The sequence below is a fragment of the Simochromis diagramma genome, unplaced genomic scaffold (assembly GCF_900408965.1).
Source record: "Simochromis diagramma unplaced genomic scaffold, fSimDia1.1 OVJJ01000343.1, whole genome shotgun sequence".
Taxonomy (NCBI): domain Eukaryota; kingdom Metazoa; phylum Chordata; class Actinopteri; order Cichliformes; family Cichlidae; genus Simochromis; species Simochromis diagramma.
This window is the reverse complement of record NW_024386831.1, coordinates 14,740,989-14,764,784: the sequence shown is the minus strand read 5'-3', so window position 1 is coordinate 14,764,784 and position 23,796 is coordinate 14,740,989. Positions and strand designations below refer to the sequence as shown.

General features: G+C 40.5%; 1 protein-coding gene across 1 annotated transcript; it reads left to right on the top strand.

Annotated features, from left to right (window-relative positions):
- Window positions 1-4,091: 4,091 nt before the first annotated feature.
- On the top strand, window positions 4,092-23,057 carry hat1 (histone acetyltransferase 1). The gene is made up of 11 exons (XM_040028112.1): window positions 4,092-4,201; window positions 5,950-6,021; window positions 6,152-6,227; window positions 9,798-9,918; window positions 16,670-16,846; window positions 16,996-17,117; window positions 17,705-17,809; window positions 18,184-18,290; window positions 18,850-19,001; window positions 19,930-20,046; window positions 22,781-23,057. Exons 1-11 carry the CDS (start codon window positions 4,195-4,197, stop codon window positions 22,949-22,951), a joined length of 1,227 nt encoding a protein of 408 aa, XP_039884046.1. The 5' UTR covers window positions 4,092-4,194; the 3' UTR covers window positions 22,952-23,057.
- The last annotated feature ends 739 nt before the right edge of the window (window positions 23,058-23,796 follow it).

Sequence of the window (23,796 nt, the reverse complement as noted above, 5' to 3'; positions counted from 1 at the left end):
AGTGCACATAGGTGGTCTCAGTGACTGCTCTATAGGTCCTCTGGCTGCAAAATAAGCCCAAATCGTCACTCCTCCATTGTGCTTGACAGTACGAGGTGTCAGTAGGCTATGTTTGGTTTGTGACAAACATGGTGCTCTGCATTATTAACATCTTGTCTTTGGTCTTGTCTGTCCAAAAGACATTTTACCAGAAGTTTTTCAGATGCAGCTTTCCAAACCTAAGCTGTGCTGGCATGTTCTTTTTTGGGAAAACCCACCAACCCTTCCAAACAAGCCATACTCAAGGCATATTACGCTGTAAAATAAAGACCCTGTCGTATTAGAGAGAAAACTCCAACAATGACATGATTGCCTGTGAACTTGAATTAAATGACAGTGGGAAGTAAAAACACCCTTTTAACAGGAAGAAACATCTGGCAAAACAAGGTTCAGGGATGGGCAGCCATCTGCCTGGGGGTGAGGAGATATTGGTGGAACCACATCAAAAGTCACCAGCAGAAACTAATGAAACCACATTTCACTTATTGTTGGTTCTTCTTCAGTTCCAACAACATTTAATACATCCTGAACTGTCATCGATGGTCGGCCAACAGTTGCTTATAGTCTAGCTCATTGGGACTCTCAGGGTAAAACATCTGGCAAACATGTTTCACTGTAACATGAATCATTTTAGCAGCTCTGGTTAGGCTGCCTCCTCCAGCTCCCTCACAGATAAGAGAGCTGGTAGCTAGTAGTTGGGTTTGAGGTCCTGCTTTGGACTCAACTTGGAATCAGACAAAAATGGAGGTTCAGAAAGGTGGTTCCTCACAGGTTTATAGGCTGACTAGGTTTTGTTTTTCTATAATGTTACTCAGTATAACAGTGATTTTTAAAGTGCAGTCTTTAGCTGTAATTGTGTGTCTTTATCTTTCTTGTGGTGCTGTTATAATTCTTCTTCTGGATGGCTACCTTAGGGGTCACCAAAACAGGTAATCTGATCATCTATCACACCAACCCTCTACACGTCCTCCTTTACTACATCCATAAACCTTCTCCGTGGTCTTCCATTGGTACTACTTTAACTGATCCCTTTAATTTGAATGTATTTATCCATTTCATAATGATAATGTGTCAGTCCTGGTGCTTGAGGCTTGGAAGGACCCGAGACTACCACAACCAGGTTGACTGAGAACCTATACATACACAAGAAGCCCTTTTCTTTCAGCGTCTTGTTTTTCTGGTTTTAAGGTCTATGATAAGGTTTATTTAGTTTTGAAAAAGTTTTTTCCACATAAAGGACTGGTGGATTTCCGTGTGCAACAGGGAAATGCAGTTAAATGCAACATTTCCCTTCAGTTACTGATGCATTATTTTATCCAAGTGTCATGGCCTTGAAAGGCAATGGCAGTTTGCAGTCCCTGAAGCAGAACCTGAGACTTGACAGTTTATAGTTCTACAGTTTTATTTGCATTTAATTAGGAGAGACAAGTGAAACGTGTAGGGGATTGGTGGGACTGGAGAGAGAATTAGTCCAGGCCAAACTGTGAGTCATCGATTGCTTAGTAGTGCAGATCAGTATTCTTACTTGGAAGAAGGAAGGAGAACACAAGGGGGGAGCCACTGGTCAGGGTTTTGTGGGAGTTCAGCACCACTGGAGGGCGAACAAGCAGGTGAGTCAGAGAGGTGAGTGTTTGGCCAGAATCTTCCAGATGAAATAGACCAGTTTTGTGGAAACAGGTAAGTGTATCTTGGAGGGAGTGTGCTTTTAGGTTGTACAAGAACGACTGGAAAACAAGAAAGTAAGGATGTAATCACTGCGTAAACTCAGGGGGGCACTAAAACCACGAAGGAGCCTGATTACCGCTCTACAAAAAACAGCAATTTGGCAGAGATGGAATGCTGGAGCTGGTCCTTAAATTCAGTTAGATGATGAGTCTGATACAGCAGGCACAGGAGACCCCACCTGCAGGTGAAGCCCAGGCATGTCCAGACCATCCATAAACTGAAGAGCAGTGTTAGAACAGGAAAACTACTGACGAGTGTAGGTCGCACCCAAGTCTCTGAGTATTATCTGATATAAGTTAACATAGTTTAGTCAGTGTTCCTATTATTTTGTGCTTAGTCATAGTTATAACATATCAATAAATGCCAGGGTTCAAACTAATAACCTTACAACTTGGCCATATCATTTTATTATCTGAGCTACTTTTGCTAACCACTGCCACGCCACTAACGCAGCCAATTCAAATGCAAACTATTGAATACAGTAGTAAATGTCTACAAGAGGAATTCCTGCACAAAACCTTTTTAATACTGCAATGTTATATTTCCTAACATCCTCCACAGCGAGGACTTCTCCAAAAAAAAGGGGGAAAAAAGTCCAAATGACTGTAGTTTGAGGTTCAGAGATCAAGCAGCATGCATTGCTTCCATGCAGACACAATTTGTTACCTAAGGATTGTAAAAGGTATAGTATTGTTCAGGAAAAGGATAATCTAGTGCTGATAGTGTGGTAGAGGTAAAATTACAGTGGCTTAAACATGACTGGGTAGGTCATTCATTGGTGCACCTGGAGGACAGAATAGCTTAGGCTGGGATGATAGCACAACATTACCTGGGCTCAGAGGGATGTTCAGAATTGCACTTTCCCCTAGAGAGTAAATTTCTGTTTATTTCATTGAGATATCACAGTAGTCTAACCTAACCACTTTCTTTATTCTCACCAACTTCACTGTCCAAATATGTCGGACTTTTATCCAAAATGTGCTGTTTCCCCACATTTGTATGACAGTAATCAGCTGTGCATGTGGTGTGGGATGATTTCCCCTCGGGCTTTCATTTTACTGGATTTTTTTTATTTTTTGAAGAAGAAAGAAAATGTGAAAATACACATTTAAGTTAAACACAGCAAATTACTGCCTTGACTCAGTAAAAAAATGCCTTTAACTGGGTGTTTAAGTCCACTGGATTTTACTCTTATTTCACATGACAAGTATAACTCTGATAATACTTTCTTTTGTTTTGTTTTTTTTTCTTAGTCATAATACATTTAGATAGATATTTAGATGTTGAAACATCAACATCTAATTCTGTTTATATGTCATCACATAACACATCTGAACCACTTAAATTTCAGTATTAAGATTTGTGACTGATCTGAGTGGGAAATTGTATAGGTGAAAGTCAAAACTGTCTGGTCAATAAACCTCATTCTTGTCATTTTAATAATATTAGTATCATATCTTTGCCTCTTAGAGTAATGCAGCTTTAATATCATACTTAAATAATTGGAGTTAGTGATAATAAAGTTAGGCTACCTTCATTCATTATCATCATTTGCTAAATTTTAAAGATATGTGGCATAACTACTTATCATTTGTATTTCTCCTGCATTTTTCTAAGGTACAATCATGTGAAAAAGAAAAGAATACCCCCATTATACAATAGCTTGTAGAAACAGCTACATAAGCAATAATTTTCTGGTAAAGGTAAATATGTGTATATCATGTGTGTTTAGTTTTAGCCAAATGGGGTGCTGTGCATTATGGCCAAATATCTTATGTTTAACATTTTACATACTATCTGAGTCCTGTACAGTCTGAGATGGAACTCTTGGGTTTTCTGCAGTTTTCCTGAGCATTGCAAAGCCTGAAATTGGTTTGAATTTAATAGAATGTCCACTCCTGGGAAGTGAGTTAACACACACATGAATGCTCCAGTCCAGCAAAATGCCAAAAGTTCTATTTTTTATAGGGATGGACACACTCGCTGATCAAGTTCATCAAGTGTTTATGAAAAAAAGGGCTATGAGAAATTACAATACGGTGTAGCATGTTAATAGCTAAAAAACGGAAAAGTGTTCCTTTAAGAAAAAAAGAAAAAACAGATAATCACGTTGATGAAACGATGAACGTATCTCAGTTCAGTGTTTTGTTTTTTATTTGGCGTACGACGTAATCTTCACTTTTTTAACTTTTAGTTTAATCCTGTTTTTAGATATTCTGTTTTAAATCTTGTAATAACTTATAATACATTGTTGATATTTTGTGAAAGAAAAACTTTAAATGCTTTAATTTCTTTTACACTTTACTAAAAAAATAAATTAATTAAAAAAAATCCACATCCTGTTGTCACGGAAACACGCGGACCCGGAAGTCCTCCTAATTCCGCGGGTCTTTTGGGACAACACTGCTACGTACAACACAGTGTGCAGAAATGGCGGGTAAGGTCGCTAAGCGTTTTAAGGTTGGGTTTCCCTGTCTTTGTTTTAATGCTGTTCACTGTCAGGTGGACTTCAGTGCTGCTTTAAGCTCGCTGGAGTTGTAAACCAGCTTGCGATGTCTTCGAAAACACAACGTTAGATTTCGGAGGCAGCAGCTGGCCTGTTTGCTAACGTTAGCACCCCGTTATCAAGCTGATAATGTTTGTATGCTTGTGTGCTTCTGTAAGGCTTTGATTTCAGGTTGAATATAGGCTTTGAATAGAGGGATGATGCCCATGTAATGTTAGTTTAGACCGTTTTATGTAACGTGGAGTAGCTGACCAGGTGTTTATATTCTGTTTGCGTGCCTTTATGTAACATCTTGACACATATTTTGAACTAAGAGGCTGGCATGCTTATTTGATAGGACCACACTAGTAGCTCATCCGGTCAGAGCACAGGATCTACAGTTTTACATCGTGGTAAATCTGTTTGTCCATGGGTTGCACAGCTATAGTCCAGTTAGGTATAAGTCGGGCTTGAGGCAGAGTTTAAAAGAGCTGTTGATGTTTGCAACAATAGGGTTCTTGGTGGCAGGTGAGGTTGTTCACATCATCAGTCATAAGCTGGAGCAGTGGCTCTCTAATGGCCAGCCTCATTCTGCCGACTAGACATTATTGTAACTGCAAAAGTAATAATGAAATTTAAATTTACTACATTATTACACATCAGTGGCCCTTGTGTAAAGTGGCGAGGAGCTAAAACCTGTCACTTTTTATTTCCCTCTTGATAAACTGAGCAAACTCTGTTTGCAGTAGTGACCCACAGGTTGAGAAATTAGGACAGGCAGAAGTCCCTGCTGACTATGATGTTTGCAGATGACATTATGATCCGTAGTGAGAGTAGGGAGCAGGTGGAGGAGAGGCTGGAGGTGTTCTGTGGAGAAAAGAGGAATGAAAGTCAGTGGAAGCAAATCAGAATACGTGTGTGTGTACGTGAATAAGAGTTAGATGGATTGGAAGGAGTGGAGGTCATGAAGGTGGATGTTTAAATACTTGCGATGAACTCCGTGAAGGAAGAGATTGTACGAGAGAGGTGGAGATGAGTGTTTGGGGTGATTGTGGCAGGAGGAAGTTGGAGAGGCTGAGATGGTTTGGACATGTGCAGAGGCGGGATAGTAGATACATTGGACAAAGGATGTTGAAGATGGAGCTGCCTGGCAAGGAGATAAAGAGGAAGACTTCAAAGTAGACTGATGGATGTACTGGAGGAGGACATGCAGTGGATTTGTGTGACAGAGTTGGTGTGATGTGATGAGGTGGAGTCAGATGGTCAGATGATCAGCTGTAGTAACACCTAAAGGGAGCAGCCCAGTTCCTTCATCTAAAAATGTGAAAATATTCTTTGATGTGCCTTTGGGGGGAAAATCCCCCCAAAATAACTATAAAATATATCACAATTTTCGTGTATTTGTAGTAGTTTACCATTTAGTAATAGCCAGTGCTGCATGAGTATAAATAAGTTTTCATACCAGAGGCACTTATGGCTTGAGTCAACTGTGGGATAGAAATAAAATACTACAGCCAGAAACCGACCAATCAACTCTTCGGCACGGCAGTAGAAAAAAACAAACAAAAAGCATTTGGTTTACTAACCTTTTGAAAAAAGCATTAATTGTTCATTTAATTATCAAAATGGATTCAGACTCTATTCTCAGGGTGAAATGGAACAATTTTTTAACATACTTTGTTTCCTCTGTGTTGCCCCAGATGTAAACACCATGGAAAAGAAACTGGCTGAGTACAAGTGTGACACCAATGAAGCTATATCCTTGAAGCTGGGTAGGTTTTGTTTTTTCTTCATTTCCCATGTTGTGTTAATGAATAAATGCGTGTATACATTTCCAACATTTTGTGGTACGTTTTCCTAATTTCACACTTTAATTGAACATGTTTTTTCCCCTTCACTCAGTTCGCTTTCCAGAGGATGTTGACGACGACAGCACCACATTCCACCCAGAGTACAGCCACCAAGTCTTTGGAGACGAGTGAGTATTTATAATGATACAAACATAATGTTATCATGTTTAAAAAAATGCAGTTTTTTCTATGCATAAAAACAAAATTAGACAGACACCTTAATGGTAGTTACTAAGTCTGTTCAAATCCAGCTCTCAGGCCCTCTTATCACTCAGGTGTTATGTCAGTTTACAGTTTAGTAAAATAAAACTACAGGGCTCAATACTTGTAGCAGTGTGACTATAAATGTAGTTTTTCACTATACATTTCCCTTAGCTTGTCTTTCTTTGGCTATAAAGTCTAGCGTTCCTTTTGGGTTCCTGTGTTGACTTTATAAAGATGTATTGAAGACATTAACAGTAATTGGCCTCCTTAAGAAAACATATTCATGAATCTTTAATTAAGACGCAGTAAACAGTCAATACATGAGCTGACTGGTAGTGGTTACTGTCTGTTTACATTTTGTGATTTAAGCAATAATTATAAGTGGCATGAATTCGGAGATTAATCTTGCAAATGCAGCATTATGAGGAGGAAATTATGGATTATTTTAGGACAACAAGTTCATTTAATAACAGCACCCAAATTAAACTCACCTTCAACATCTTTTGAACAAGTAATTCTTTCACAGAAGTTATTGGTGATATAATGGCTTGTAACTGTTTACTGCTGTTTGAGCTGAATGGTGGCTGGTTGATCTCTGACACAGAGTCTGCAAGAAATCAGCAAATTTTTAGATGTATAATAAGCATGATGCTGGAGTTCTGAAGCTGATGATGATACAAGTTTTTTTAGGGAGTCCAAAATTCAGATACTGTGCTACATATGATCAGTGATTTCTGGTGTTCTCTTGCTAATGCTGCGCAGCGCTGGACTGTGAGCACAGGTCCTACCAAAGAACGTTAGGACGTCTTGTCACCGTCCCAGATTCTGACACTTTGTTCTGCTGCATGCAAAGGAGCAGATAACAGTCTCTTCTACAGCCCGTACCAGCTCTGCTCTTGTAGCAGCCTGTCTCCTCCACTTATGCATGGAGGTGCCATCCTGGTGAAGTTGAACTGCTTCTGCAACATGAATGGAATGCCGGTACCATCTCATGCTACCAGTAGTGACAAGGACACCAGGAAAAAGCAAAACTAGAGATAAATCGAACAGGTTGGCTTAGAAAAGAGTGGCGGTTTTGTGGCCACCACCTGGAAAACCATTTCCCTTTTTGGGGGTTGTCTTCTTGTTGCCTCTCCAGTCCCTTCAGCTTGCACTGATTTAGCTGAAATGGAGTCACAATCATTTCTGCTTCATAACTGGACAGATCAGTCTCCCCGAAGTTTAACAGAGTTTGTGTTATACTGTGATTAAGTGGTCCTATAATATTTTTTGAGCAGTGTAAACTGGCTGCCTCCCGAGAATTGATTTGTTCAAAGCTCTGCAAGCTGCGGCGAGATTAGATCTACTAAAACTTTATCCCAGTTTATTTAAAACTGACACACTTTGCTTCTAGAAGTCATAATAACTTTGCCATTTAACCATTTTTCAAAGTAAATATTTTTACAAGAGTGATATCGCATGCTTGTCTCTTAGTCTGACTGGAAGCAAACACAGTGGTGGCCTAAAGCAAATCACAGCTCGTGGTAGTTGAGAGACATTGTTCGTCTGGGACAAGCCACCAATCAATCACAAAGCATAGAGACAGAAAACAATTAAAGCTTGTATTCACACCAATGGGCATTTTTTTATTTGCTAGTTAACCCAGCACTTATGGAAGAAGCTGGTGTGCCTGAGGAAACCTGTGCAAGCAGAGGGAGAATGCACAAAATCCACACAGACAGGCCTCAACCAGTAGTGGGTCTGAATCCAGGACATTGTTGCAGAGAGGCAGCAAAACACCAGATAACAAAGTTGCAAGTTTATAACCCTGCTAAACATTAGGATCAGTGTCTACATCATGACTGTCTAGATCCAAAATTCAGGAAAGGGAACAGTTTCAGAAGTACAGCAGAGCAAAGCCAGTGTTAAGAACTGGATCCATCCATCTGCTTGTTCATGGTTGTGCGAGTGGTTCTGTTGCAGAAGAAATGGATCTGATCTACAACTTCACTACTGCTGCTAGTTTGACAGCAGCTCAGGAGATGCTATTGGACTAAGGCATTTCACAGATGGTGATAAGTTTCGGAGCATCAGACTTAACATGCTGCACTAAAATATACCTCTTTCCATATATACTTTAAAAGACTGAGCCATAAAAGTGGCAGTAAACTTTACCAGACATCCAGTCTTACATGCTGTATGTATTAATCAATATCAAAGTGGGCTACTTTTATGATGATTAATTTGCAAAAACACAGCAGGACTCAGAGGGCCCTGCGTATTTTCATGGACATGCCAATTCAAAGTCAGCCTGTATATACATCCACGTCACAGTGGTTCTCCTTTGTTGATAATAAGAATGATAAATAGTTCAGTCATTTCAGAAATGCAACAAAGCATGCTATTAGTGATGTTAAATGTTATGACAATGCAAAAATGAAGTACCAATTAATCATAAATGGCCCACTGCAGAGTCGTCACATAGCTAAAGATTTGAATCATTTTCACCTATTAGTAATGTTGATAGGCTAATTTATTTTAAAGCCTCTGGCATCTTCATTATAAGACTCAAATGTGTCTCCATACAGTTGTAATAGTAAAGGTCCTGAGCCTTGCACTATGAGAACGGTGTCCAGGATTTTCTTTGCCCCTGTCAGGGTTTATAAAGTGTGATTCGGTCTGATAAGTGGCCCTGGAGTGCATGAGTTACTCCACATTTAAACTGCCCACACCAGTGGTTTGATTAAGGATTTTTACTTGCATTTTAAGGTAACACATCCCCACTCCCCCTAGTTTTAGTCAGTTAACTGATTTTATTAATGACTAGCAGAAAACTTTGCTGTTGCGTCACTGACAGAAAGTTTTAAAAATAATATACGTGATCTTTTTATGTGATTCTTCCTGATGGACAGCACACAGTGATGTTTCCAGTGTCGGATTCACAGAAAGGAACATAATGTGCGAACATAAATGATAATTGGTCTTGCATGTTATTGTAGGGCTGCGAAATTACTGTAATGTGATGCACAAAAGAGGCACTGAACCGGAGCAACACTGCATTATTGGCAGTGACACCTGTGTCGGCGCATAGACTTACAGTAGCACGTCGTTAACGTTTCTAAATTGCATTTCCAAATTAGTCAAAACTAGGATTGGTTATTTTTGCACTTGCTGCAATCAGCTCAAAGGGAACTCTGTAATTGGGGCATTAATTATTTCGGCAAGCGTAATTGCTAGTAAACCTTAATCACAGTTGCATAATGATGAATCTATTTTGTCATAAACTGCCAGTGATATAACGATGAAAGAAACAATGCAGCACAGCGAAATAAGTGACCTGTGATAAGCATTTATTATAAACTCCAGGTGTATATTTGTTTTTATGTAATGGGAATAATCAGATGTTTGTTATTGTCCCTCTGAACATTACACAAAGCAGTCCTTTTTACAAATCACTGCCCGACTTTTTGTAATCTTGTTTGGATTTTTAGTAATTTCAGTCACTTTCTGTGCAGTGAGGTTGCTTTTGGCTACAAAGGTCTTCAGATTCAGCTCTTCTACGCCGCGGGGAACCTGAGTACCCTCTTCAAAGTGAAATATACCTCAAAAGTCACAGAGACGTTCGACTGTGTGGAGGTAAGTCATTTCTTTATGCCGTTCTTTTATCATACCGGTACTTGCATCAGCCTCTTTGTTGTGACGATAGATACCCATGTTCTGCTCACTGTTTATCACAATCAGAGGCCGCCAGTATAGACATAAACATAAAAATAATACTTGAATATGAAGAAAAGATGACAAAACTTTGCCTCCTGCTGAAAAGTAGTGTTTTTCTTTCCAAAAACTGCTCTATTGTGCTTTTAATAATTATGTAAAACACAGTCTAGCCCGAGAGTGGATTTTTCACTTAGTCATTTATTGTGTAAGTGTTGTTGAGTCATGACGCCTGCATCAACACAGTCTTGCTTTATTTATTTATTTTTTTTGTTACAAAGTTTTTACATGCTAAATACCAGCTGCTAAAAGTTTGAATTTCATTCATCAGGTGGTAGATAATCAGTGAGAAACTCGTGTTACCCTGTGTCTGCGTAAGAATATGCTTGTCTGGTACAACTGTGTGAGTGGAGTCCAGTCATACCGATGTAATACACAGCACTGTAAACAAACATGCCACAACATATAGTAACAATTAGCCAGAGATGTTTTTAATGTCCAAATCAAGTCAGCTCAGTGTACTGATCCAAAACTTTGGGGGGGGTACCAAACGCTATGTTCAGCTTAATCCAGCTCAAGTGTACAAACAAGCCGACTGAGCTAATGAAAGTCTAGTGTGGAGGTGATAAATGTCTTTCTCTCTCTCTCACACACACACACACACACACACACACACACACACACACACACACACACACACACACACACACACACACACACACAATTTTGTCACTGAATTAAAAGCAAGGTGGAAATGTTCAGGAGAGACGAGGTCCAATCACAACTAATTGAATTGTGTGGAAAGGCAGGACAAGTTTGGAATTGATCCAATCAGAAGTAATCTTGCCAATCTTATCCGTTTTCTAAACTTTGAACAAGGCTACTGGCCTGAAACTGGCTCTCAACCCCCTACTTGCTCTCTTTGGTACAGTGGGTGAGGATGATAAGTATATTGCCGGCGCACAATGTCGGGTGCTGTCCTTTGGTTCCCTCCTGGCTAGGTGTGCCATTTTGATGAGGTGGAAGGCCACTGCCCCGCCCATCCATGTTCAGTGGCTTGCTGATCTTATGTCGTGTCTCAGTCTTGAAAAGATCCACTGCTCCATCCAGAACCAAAAGGGCACATATGATAAAATCTGGGGTCTTTTTCTGTCAAACTTCTCTAACCTTCAATTTAAGGATGTTCCTGCTGACTAACAGATTTGCTTATTCCGTAGAGGTCTGATGTGTGTCTGTGTTAATGGGAATGTGAAGCTCAGTGATGTTGCAGCTAACTTCTGTGTGGTTTGTAATGAAAGGTCTTGTTAGTATCAATCACCCCTTCTGGGTTGTGGTGTTTTGTTAACTTTTCTTTTGCCTATGCTCTAACGTGAGAAGTTCTGCTCTCTATTCAATGTAACCAGTTTTTGTGTTTCCATTCTTTTTCCTTTTTGTAAACTGTATACACAATCGCTCAACAAAAACACTTTGAGTAGAAGTAATCTTGTGCAGTAAGGTTTGATGTGCACATTTGATTTCCCCCACACAAACAGGGTGGGTACTGCTACCTCCCATGCTCCCTGTTTCATGGAAGCACGACACAATGTCAACACCCGGGAGGAGGAGAGTAGACATATGGAAATGTTTTGCATTTGATGTCACCTACAATAAGAATCTTCATAAACCATGTGGCTCAATTGTTGTTGATTTAGTCCGCTATAATCTTCCACTCATCTAAATCGAGACTAAAAGTAGAACAGCTTAGGTGACTAAAATTTGACTAAAACAAAATCAAAGTTTGCTGTTAAAATTAACACTGTATACCGTTTGAATCGGTCCGGTTCGTTTGGGTGGATGTGAACACGCTAAGGCGGTAATCACGCTTTAGCATGTTGGGTGGGTGTGGTACAAAACTGCTTACAGCTTGAAAGGACAGTTTGATCTGTCCCTTAACAGTAACAGTTACCTGATAAGATGCATTAGTTACATTTTATGCAAAAAAAATGTAAAAAGAAATAAAAGAAAAAGCCTCTGTGCGTTAGGCTTTCACTGGGTCACTTTTAGGGCTGCCACGATTAGTCGACTAGTCACGATTACGTCGACTATCAGAATCGTCGACGACTGATTTAATAGTCAATGCGTCGTTTGAAGCTTTGTAAGATCACAAAAGCCGCAGGAATAATAAGTGGTAGGATTTAAGAGTGTAATAACGGACTGAAACAGAAGATGGCAGCACTGCATGTACAAGGAACCAGCTGCCGTTAAACCCCGAAGAAGAAGAAGCTGTGTCCCAGAATTCATAGCGCAGCCCAGCTCAGTTTCCAATAATGGCGGCAGCTAGTTAGTTTTAATATTACTCTTATTATTCTTTCTGGGTCACAAAATAAACGTTTAACATATTTTCAGGCGGGAATGTAGCTGTGTAAACCTCAAATATCTGCTCAGTTTATCAAGACACCACATATTTTCAAAAGCGCTCCGACGTTTTCGGAGATGTCTGTTACCCGCTAGCTTGATAGCTAGCCGGGGGCAAGGCTCACTAGAGCCGTGAGAACACCGGACTCCCGGCAAATCGTTTTCAAACCCACCGCCGTCTTTCGCTACTCAGGTTAAACATGATATATAAGTCACTTAGATAACTTGAAAATGTTATTGTTTGGCTTTTTGTAGTATTTTATTTGTTCCTGAGTAAATCGGTTTGGCTGAGATTAAAGTTATAGTTTTCACACAGCTGAATAAACGTCAAGCAGACAGCTGATTATCAGAAGTGTAAGATGCTCGAGAATTTACTCCGGTGTCCTGTTATATTTTAGATAGCAAGGAGTTTATTAAACTTCACCGAAACAATCTGCAGATTTCATTAAAATTTAATAAACTACCATCTTGTCTTTATTTTTAGTTAGCACAGACCTTAAACACTTAAAGCTGTAAGCTAATGATAGTTATATAAGAGCAGATGCTGCTGGTGCAATAAGCTGTACGTCCAATGGATGATGATCTGATTAGTCGACTAATGGCAAAAATAATCGGTGACTAGTCGACTATCAAAATAATCGTTTGTGGCAGCCCTAGTCACTTTATGACCAGCTAGGCTTGCAGTCCACTGATGGAAACTCTGATAAAGAGGAAGGTGTTGCTAGCCAACCTGCCCTTTAGTTTATAGAAATGGAAAAAAATTCTAGTTTAGTGACAAGTGATTTGAGAATAGCGATTATTCTTTGTGGTTAAAAACAATGTTTGGAAATGTGTACCAAGTAAACCGCACTCTGGGGCGAAGGTGTGTGTGTGTGACACACGGAAAAACAGGGACATCGTGTCGAACAACAACTGTATTTTTATTTGAACAAAACTAGATGACGTCATCAAATTCAAACTGATTCTTTCAGTTCAATTTATGAAAAGGATACACATTCGCAGTTTATTCATACAAGTTTATCGTTTTTTGAAATAGCAAAAACAAATAGCTGAAACTGAAACTTCGTCTCGAAGTTAACTTTGATTTCACCTTACTGTATTTAGATTCTAGTTTAATTTGTGATGCCTGCTTCCATCACACATGGTCTTAAATTTAAAGCTGTCTTACAAGAGTCTTAAAAGAGTCTTAAATTTCCTCTGTAAACAAACAAGTCAACTCAGCTCCTCTCTGAATCCACTTTGGTAAACAGTAGAAAACTGTGTAAAAGATCTGAAGCGCCTACGACGCATTTCTGTTAATCTGAGAAGGGGGGGAGACGTGTATTGTATTTTTGACAGTAGTTTTGCGAATGTTAGATTCGATACCCCGTGTCACGTATAATTTGTGTGTTTTGAACTAACAGCAGGTGACGGGTAAAGCGTAAATGGAACAGGATTTTATTTTATTTGTCAAAACATATCAAAAAAACAGCTCAACATATCAAAGTATGGCACAAAAGATGTCCTTATTAATCTGAACTTTTTAACAAATCAGGCTGTAATTTTCATAGACCAACACGAGGCAGCTTCCCTGAGGCGTTTCCTCCCTAATTGTGCGATCGATTACACTTTAAGGGAAGCAGATAAACCTAAGGCGCTTTAACGGAGGGTCCTCGCAGCCTCTCCCGGAGGGGAGAGTGTGACATTATTCCAGTTAGAGATCTCCTGTTTTGTTAGACTAAATCTCATCACACCACGGTCCCCTGTGTGTCTGCGCTAATCCCACTCCTCCCTCTGAAGAGAATGGTTGTATAAGCGGGGGTCCAACACGAGGCATTGATTTTTAGAGCTTTCTGTAATGGAATCAGCAGGGGGAGTAATGTGACCCGGTTGGATGTATCGTACACGTATTTGTAGGAGTGAATTATTGCTCGAGTTATTGACAGTTGAGCTCCTTGAGGCCGAATGTGTGTAAACGTATCAAAAAAGGAGATGCTTGTTTTATCTAACGACGGCTGCTGATGACTTTATAGTTAATTTTAACTCTCGTCTGCTTGGTATGTAAAGTTTCCTGCCATTTCTTTTTCTTTTTTCCCCCCCTTTTTTTTTTTTTAATTGCCAGTCAGAGTTATTTACATATGAACGGCCAGTATTTGGACAAAAGCGGACAGTAAAGCGAAATGCTTGTCCTGGGTTCTCTTCTTCCTCTGAGACTTCACAAAAGGCCACTGACAGCTTTGAATATTTCCTCACGCTGTCAAACATGCAAAATGAATACCAGAATTAGCAAGGGCCCCTACTGAGGTCAAATGATTCAACTGGGGGACATCTGTCTTGTCTGCAAGCAGCAGGGGGGCTTCGCTACTGGACAATGTGGCCTTCAACTGGTGGTAGTGGAAGTGCTGGTATAACTTAGTTTGGTGTGTCTGTGCATGCGGTGAAATTATAAATAACCTCATATGGAATATACAGACATGATTTCTTTCATCTCAGGCAAATCCCCCACCCCCCCAAAAAAGGCAACCAATTTACGTTTTTTAAAGGTAAAAGACAGCCATTACCTGTTTTTTAAAGCCGATATTCAGACGTGAAATGTGATGGCAGTGTGTGTGCCTCTACTTGGTGTTGACCCCTGAGTGTTCACCTTGTTAAGGGTTTGAGTGCAGCTGGTGTAGAGGCAGAGTGCGAGGGGAGCAGCAGAGTTCAGGCTGCATCTGAAGAGTGTTTGTCTCTGAGTGCGTGTGGACGGTCGGGGTGCGGTGCAGCTGGTGAGAAACGAGGGGAGGCTGAGATGGAGTTGATGCAGCTGCCACGCTGATACAAGACTGATCAAAACTCACCTTTCTCCCCTTTAAATCAGTCCAACCCCCCCCCCCCCCCCCCCACCCGCCATACTGCTGGACTTTTCCCAGAAGAAAAACAAATGTAGTACCAGATGTTTATTCCACGCATGCTGGTAACTATAGGAAATTGCTGAATACCTCTAATAGTTTTATATTAGCCTCATAATCCACGTTAATGTGTAACACTTTGACTGTAAACAGAAAAATGACTGCAAATGTTCAGCGTGGCACGGCCTCAGGATTGGATTAAAGAGATGGAATAATGCCGACACAACAAATTAGGTGGTTTGTGCTCCCTTTGTGCTTCTTGTTAGAAATCAAAGACATTAACAAAGTGTTCTAAAGGAACATTATTAAGTTATATTCATGCCAAACTAAAGCATCTATTCTGGAAGGCTGTGCAATTTAGTGTCTAGTATGTAAGAGAGTGGCCAGCACAAAGAGACTTGTTTGTCCATGGCCTTTTAAGTGTGGTCCTTGTTCCCTAGAAATGTGGCCGAACAATTACAATGGCTAAGAGGCATTCAGCTGCAGGTGCATTACTTCCAGTTAGATATTAGCTGATGTCTGAAAGGGGGGAATTAGCAGTATGTTGTATTAGCCTTTTGTAGTGCATTTTGCTCAGACCTTCTTCATTTCCCAGTTTTCAATGCTGAGCAGCAAGGGTCTCTGTGCTGAAATAATGCCCATCACACATGTAAATGGTGTGAAAGGGCTGCTTAGCAAAGTGTTCTCATGTCAATCCTTGTGGAAATGGATACAATGCAAACATTACAGCTGAACTAACCACACGTTGCACTGAGTAAAAAGTCCAAGGGTAGGACCTCTTTGTCTCGGAGGCTCTTTGAAAACGCAGGGGCAAATTCATTTGATTGGGTTCACTTGGCAGGATTAGAGGAGAGGCCTCTATTATGGATGCCCAAAGGTTTGTTAAGTTGAGATCAATTCATAAGATTTTATTTCCCAGTGAGAAGCAGAAATGCGTTTATTGTGGCAACTTCATCACATATTCATGGTTTAACATAAGTAGTAAATGTACTGATTTAAGTGGGCTTTTCATCGTGGAGGGGCGGGAGGGAGGAGGGTGCTGCTGTGGTCTCTGCTCAGCTGACAGTTTTAATTGCCTAATGGTTTTCTTTTCATTGGCGCCAAACACGTATGCTCCCGGTTGGAGTTTGCGGGATATATTGCACTCTTTTTCAGCGGCAAAAATTACCACTCGGAAAAGTCCCCTAGGATCAAACTCGAAACCCTCGACGTGTTTGTAGACGTCAACTTTTTCCTGAAGTTTTATGAGTATTCAGCTACATAAACGACACCACTCTGGTTTAGCGCCAATATATACATATATGTATAAATACGGGAAAGATGCAGAGATAGGCGAGATTAGGTGTTGAATCGCTAAATGGGTTCACCTTGTGTTTTATTGTTTTTGGGTTTTTTTTTTCTTTCTCCAGGCTGATGACGTCGAGGGGAAAATTCGGGAAATCATTCCTGCTGGGTTCACCTGCAACACCGATGACTTCATCTCACTGCTGGAGAAGGAGGCCAATTTCAAGCCCTTCGGCACCCTGCTTCACACGTACACGGTCCACAGCGAGGAGGCAGGAGAACTCACGTACCAGATTCATAAGGTGGGGGACCAAAAAAGTCATCAAAGCAAACCCGCAAAGCCTTTTAGGTTTTAAAATCAGCTTGCTTTTTCATCTGGCGGATAGTTTTGCATCACAGCGATGCAGATGAGATTTAAACCCTCTTATTTTCGCTGCATTCGCCCCCACAGGCTGACGTTACCTGCCCGGGATTCCGGGAGTACCACGAGCGCTTGCAGACCTTCCTCATGTGGTTCATAGAGACTGCCAGTTTCATTGACGCAGACGACGATCGTTGGGACTTCTTTCTTGTGTGAGTGCCCTCCTTAATTGACATCAACCCCCCGCACACACACGCACGCACACAGAGCTCTAGCCCGCAGCTTTTATTGTGTCATTGAAAAACAAAGCCCCCCTTTGAGGCGCTTGTGACCAATTACCATGCCAGTTTGATTATATTTCCCCCCAGTAGGAGAATTGTTGATCAGGCAAGAGCTTCCTTTGTGCCAGAAGGCCTTTTCAGATTTTTCAGGGGCAAGAGCTGAATTGAATACTGTTGTCTTTTGAAATACTGAACAATGTCTTAACAGTAAAAAGAGCCTCTGCCAGTGTTTTCTTTACCCTGGCACCTATTAATGGTTACAATGGAGAAAATGGGCTGAAGTGAGTTTGAGGAGCTCAGTCCGTCCTCCAACCTCTTCTCTTCCTCTAAGTTGCAGTACTCCAATTAAGTGCATAATGTATTCAGGTTGCAGCAGGTGTACCAATCGCGGCGCTGGCTGCTCCAACGTGCTGATGTCAGGGGGGTCAGGGGTGGGCACGGGAACAGAGAGGCTAAAATGGACACTGCATGGGAGTGTGCCTGTAATTGACCTGTTTTCCTTTGTGTTTTATCTGCAGATTTGAAAAGTACAATAAAGATGGGGAGACTCTCTACGCAACTGTTGGCTACATGACAGTTTATAATTACTACGTATACCCAGACAAAACCCGACCACGTGTAAGGTAATTGCCGGGGCAGCACGTGCCTTCCCATTCTTTTGTACGAGAAAGGAGTGGAAAATTATACATTTCTTTATCCTCTTCCCAAAGAGCCCAAATTACTGGCTTATATAGCCAACTATTCAACCAGATTTTGTTTCAGTACCAAACCAGGGTGATTTGTATCTGAAAACAACTTTATAGATAAGCTTTTGATTTGATTTGATTTGTTGCATTGATGGATCCGTGTATTATTTTCTGCTTTCAATCAAAGCGAATCTGCTCCTGCTGAGAAAAACAACAAATTCTGAAGAAACCTGTTTTCTTCTTGTTTTCTTTTTTCTTTTCCTTTTTTTGGCATTTATATTTGTGTCTGTGTCTGACCTTTAACTAAACAGCCAAATGCTGATCCTGCCTCCGTTCCAAGGAGAAGGTCACGGAGCTCAGCTTCTGGAGGCAGTACACAGATTTTATTGCAGCTTGCCCAAAGTGCAAGACATCACAGGTGAGCATCTTACTTATTTTTATTTATTTATCCCCCCCCCCCCCTTAAAACGCAATTACTATGTTGAAGAAGGTGGGATAAACATTTAATCTAAGATCCAGGCGTCACCCACGAACAGTTTAAACGATTTTTCTCTGCAGTTGGTGGATCCAGACGGTGAGTTAATTTGGAGGGCTGGCTCGTATACCAGAATGTGCTCTATTGAAACTAGTTGGATCGAAATAGATGCTTTGCATGGAGATGGAGGGTGAATACTAAAGAGGCATCCCAGCCTTTTCTTTTCAGAATGAAAACCTATTCAAGACAGAACTTTAAAGTTTAGCAGTGAATAGGAAGAAGGGTTCCTGCTAACAGTTCCTCTGGTTTTGAGGAGTATTTTTTGCCATATTTCTACTTTGAAAAGTTCCAAGGTGTGAAGTATATTGTTGTTTCTTTCACTCCTCCTCTATCTTAACACACTGGGATTGAACCAGGCCATCTGTGTCAGGGGTGTTGAAAAATCCTGAGATTAACACCATCAGCTCATTTGAGTCTTATTGTGGTTTTTGTCTGTTCACAGCTGAAGACCCCTCTGAGAACTATGTGAAGCTGAGAGACTACGTGCTGGTGAAGCTTTGTCAGGGCCTGCCATCCTTCGCTGTAGACAAGCTGCACCTCGGCTTCTCAGCTGACATGATCAAAGAGGCGCAAGACAAGCTGAAAATTAACAAGGTGCCGTATGAGGGTGCAGCTGTGATAGGTTTGCAAAATTGAGTTTTATTAGTGAGGAAGAAAAGGTTTGATGACCTTTGTTATGTTTATTACTTTTTTTAGAGCAGAGATCCAAAAAGATTTTATTTGTTGTTACCAGAGGTGTGTGGAAAAGTCTCTGAAAGCACAGAGTTTAGTGCCTTAGTCCTGCTATTCTCTGTTTCCTGGCATATATGCACTGTTACAATAATGGATGGGAAAAATATTAAAATAATGTGGTCAGCGTTGTACAAGTCATCACTTCAGACTGCACTAAATGCTCCGTTTCTGGGGGTTTTCTCTACTCTCAGATCTGTGTGGGAACACAGCAGCCTCAGACACATGCACAAACCTTCTATTTGCCAGTGGAAGCAAATCCGAAGACAGTTGCGTTAAAAAGAGGGAGGAGCTTAAAAGCGGCTGCGCCACAGTCCAGTATCAGATAAATATTCAATATATTGAATAGTGCTCCAAACACAGACGCGGGCAGTTCATTTCAGTATCAAATACAAAAACTGAGATATGCTTTTTTTCTTTTCCGCTGTTAAATATGTGCGCGGTAGCAAATGTTAGCAAATCAGTTTGCACGCTTTATTTACGAACTGAGAAATTACCTCCCAAAAATATATAAATACTGCCTATACTAGTATAGTATATAGCATAGTAGCAACTCATTTTGTTCCTTTGCTCTAAATGCTACTCAGTTCTCTGTTCTTTGATGCTGCTGCATATCATATCATATTTTTGTTTTTTGTTTTTTCAGTTTTTTTCTTTTACAACCTGCCCGTAACTGCTTAGGACTTCCTGTAGCCATTCAGCTGGGAAGTGTGTTTGACTCCTGTTGAGGCGTAATGATTTATTTTGAAAGTAATTAAATGAAAATAATTATCTTGTTTTTTATTGTCTGCAGAAACATGCCAGGCGAGTTTATGAAATCCTACGCCTCAGAGCGACAGACATGAGCGATGAAGACAAAGCGAGAGAGTACCGCTTAGAGGTGAAGAAGAGGCTGTTCGGACCCTACAGGGTGAGGTTTTAATTTTCACAGCTTCGCCGTGGTGTACTTTACATGTCAGTGTGGAGCGGGTCCAAAAAAGTGCCTGCAAAGTGACATTCAAAGTGATTCCTCGGTGCATTCGAATAAATCTGAATGTCAACTTGTCTCTGCTGCTGTCAAACAGGAATCCAGTGTGCAGTCTTCCACCTTTTGTTAGCATAACATTATAGCTATTCAGTGTAGGAAGAAAAGTGGCCCGTGTACTGCACACACTTGATCAGCTTACAGCCCCGTATTGTCACTGTTTATTATGTTACCTTTTAAAACAGCAGAAAAATTGATCTTCAGTCCTGTGAAAATTGATAGAATACTAGTGCCGCATTGTTACAGCCACAATAGGGCGCACCAGGCGTCTGTGGTTTTGCTGCCGCTGGAGCTTTTTGCTATTCAGGCACATGTCATTAGTCGGGATTTGCATTTCTTTGAGGGAAATAATTTTCATGAAAGTGTGTTTAAAGCACTTTGTCAGAAAGCTGCTACTATTCAGAATTCACTCCTTTTCATTTGATTCTTATCAAATGGTTTCTTGATGGACTTTTTTTTTTTGGAGGGGGGGTTGAGAGACTGAGTGAACAGAGTATCGAAAATGTCCGTTATTCTGCGTCTTGATTCTTGTCAGTGGGAAATGCTGTGTCTATGCACCAGAATAACTCCCTGCATCCTGTTTGGTTTGTGATATTTTATGTCCGATCTGCTCGCTGAGGCTTTGCATACTATCCATTAGAGACTTTGCTGTCATCAGGGCAACCGCATGTCTCAAAAAAGGCAGAATGTGACATGGAAAAGACCTATGCGGCGAAGTGGGAAGGAGGAATTCCTTGGGAGAGTGGCAACGAAGGATCTGGTGGCCAGATGCAGAGCCAGATTTTCCTTCCCTGAGGAGATTTTGCATGTAGTTAGCTGAATGGCAGAGCTGCTCTGTGAACGTGAAGGGGGATTTTGCATTTCTGCTCTTACCGCCAATTCCCCAGCGACTGTGTGTGCATGCACGTGTGTGCAGGCTTTTCACACAGCCGATTAGACTGAACAATGTAAGAGAAAATGCACAATAACATTTTTCAACACGACGTTACGGTGTGATAAACAAAAACTGTAGCCTTTAACAGGTGTGCTGATAACACAGATCCCCAAACACTGTGTACCCTTTGCCCAAGGGTGACTGAAAGCAGGTCATCTTCTTATTAGAAGGTTGGGTGTTGCTGCTCTAGTCTTCGTGCCAAAGGGAAGAGAATTCCTCCTGATGCCTTCATCAGGAATCAGACTGTGTGTATAATGTTAGCTAGAAAGCACTTAGACATAGAAAAAAGTGCTTTTATTAAGGTGTGTGTGAACATGTGAACGACACATGTTGTATAAAGTCAAGTAGAAAAGCGGTATATATAAGAACCAGTCCATTTACCAATAAATACAGAAATAAAATAAATTACTAAATTGGAGTTTGGAGATGGGGAAGGCATCGTGTGTGTGGTCTGATTTATTATGTTTGATGCTGCGTTTGCAACGTGTCTGTCGCATGTTCATTATCTAATCTAACCACCCATGTCCAGAAATAGCAGCGATCAATTTCACTTCTTTTTCAGGTGTCAAGACATATAAATGATAATCACTGGTTATTAATTCTCTAGAGGTATAAAATAACCTAAAGTATATTTCTGTGTTGTATAGTATGTGTAACAGAGATCTTTAAACTTAAAAAGCTACTTAGCATTTAAGATGTTTTTTTGTTTTTAATTTTCTTTTGAACATTGTTTTCCTTTGTTAGACAGGACAGTTCAGAGAGTAGAGACAAAAAAAAGGACCAGACCCCTGGAGTAAAGACTCTAGTCTATGCTTCACAGGTTTTGAATCAATCAGGTAAACCTGCAGCAGAACCATCTCACCTAGAAGCAGGACCTCTTCTAGGTGAGATGGTTCAGGTGTATTTTACCTGTAGGCAGCCCCTGGGTAGATGAAGGACAGAAATTGGTAAAGCCCCCACAACTCGGACCCACATAATCATGAGAAAATGGATGGATGGATCTCCATTGTTCACATTTTGAGCTATTTAACGACTGTAAACTTCTGCCGTCGTCTTCTGTCATGAGGAGGATTTCAGACACTGTTTGATGGATTACTGTACACTAAGAACCCTTTATTAGAGAGTAACTCATTCTCTAACTTTCCAATAACGAGCCATGCAGTCAAAACCATGATGTTAAAGCCATTGAAAGAAGAATGTGTGTTACACAATAAAGACCGAATAAAGAGATTGCTCCAAAGATGAGAGAGTAGCATATACAAAGACTTTAATGGAGATTATTTTTCTGATATTTAATCAGTTTTTCATATAAAAAGACTCCAGTGCATTGAAGTTTAAGTCTTTTTTGGTATTGGAGGGTTAAAAAACCCTCAAATCTTTTCATAAACCAATTAAAAGAAAAATTATGCTAAGTAAACATTTTAAACTGATGACTTTTTGGCTGCAGTCTTTCTTCTCTATGCCAGACAGCAGCTTTGAACTCTTCCTCTATACAGAGTTTGTGGTTAATCAAAAACAAGACAAAAAAACTGCAACTACTATGCTGGAAAGACAAGAGAGCCTTCTTTAGGAGTTTATCCAACATGTGCTGAAGACACAGGAAGGCGTTTGAGCCAAAATTTGAAATCAGAAGAATTTGTATGCATGCGGCCTCAGCCACTGATTTATGTCATTTATTTTGTGCAGAAGAATCAGAGGGAGCTGGCGAAGATGAGGAAGTGCCTACGGCCAGAGGAGCTGGTGTCCCACATGAGTCAGATGGACACTCAGACACAGCACGAGGAGCTGGAGAAGAGTTACCAGGATGTTGTGGAGGACTACAGGAGAATCATTGAGAGGCTAGCATCACAGGCCTGATCTGACTGTGAGAGGCTCCTGACCTGGAGCGTACCCGCTCCCACATTACCACAGACTTTTTGCAGCAACCAAGAAGAAGACCTCTTGATGCAGCAAAAAAAAGGAAGAAAAAAAAAAGAAATCACTGTTTTAATTGAAGAGCGTCACAAATGTATAGTAGCTGGTGATAGGCTGTAGTAGAAAAGGGCCTTTCTGTTTCCCAGCTGGTGTTGATACAGTAGAGGTGAGTAGTGCAGCCCAAGGGCAGAGGCTTCCTGTTTGCTTCATGTGTTTAAATCACAACGTTTGACATGAAATGACACGTAATATTTCACAGGTGATCAGAGGTACACTGTCCTGCAGAGAAACCCTGCTTCTTTTCCATCATAGACATTTTTTAAGAGCTTTTGTCAAAACAGTTCCCAGTGTGTGTGTGTGTGTGTGTGTGTTTTGAAGCACTTCATACTGAAAGTTAAAAAAGAAAAGTGTTTTTTGTATTTTTGGTGTGATTCTTGTCATTGAGAAGAAAATAAAATGGAGCAACTGAGTTTCTGTTTTTGGTCGTTAAGAGCTTTATTTGATATAATGATTTTCTGCTCAGAAATACAAATGTACTGTTTGAAATAAACAATTTAGCATAAAAAATATTTTTGAAAGCAAATTAAGAAGACAAATTAAAACGTGGTCTATAGCACTGTTAGTGCTGCAGGCTTTTTTAAGATTATCAGGTTAGAATATGAATAGCACCAATAGGATTAGAACTACTTTATTTGGATTCAGTGTACTTCACTGATGTATTTACATTGTTCCTCCTGCTTTTTTCACTCCACTTTGTTTTGGATGCAGTGATTGCACTTTGTACTCAC

Excerpts from the sequence above, each read along its gene's own strand:
- hat1 (XM_040028112.1), top strand. Across the intron at positions 6,022-6,151 it reads AGCTATATCCTTGAAGCTGG|TTCGCTTTCCAGAGGATGTT; the intron begins GTAGGTTTTGTT and ends CCCTTCACTCAG. Across the intron at positions 18,291-18,849 it reads CAAAGTGCAAGACATCACAG|CTGAAGACCCCTCTGAGAAC; the intron begins GTGAGCATCTTA and ends GTCTGTTCACAG.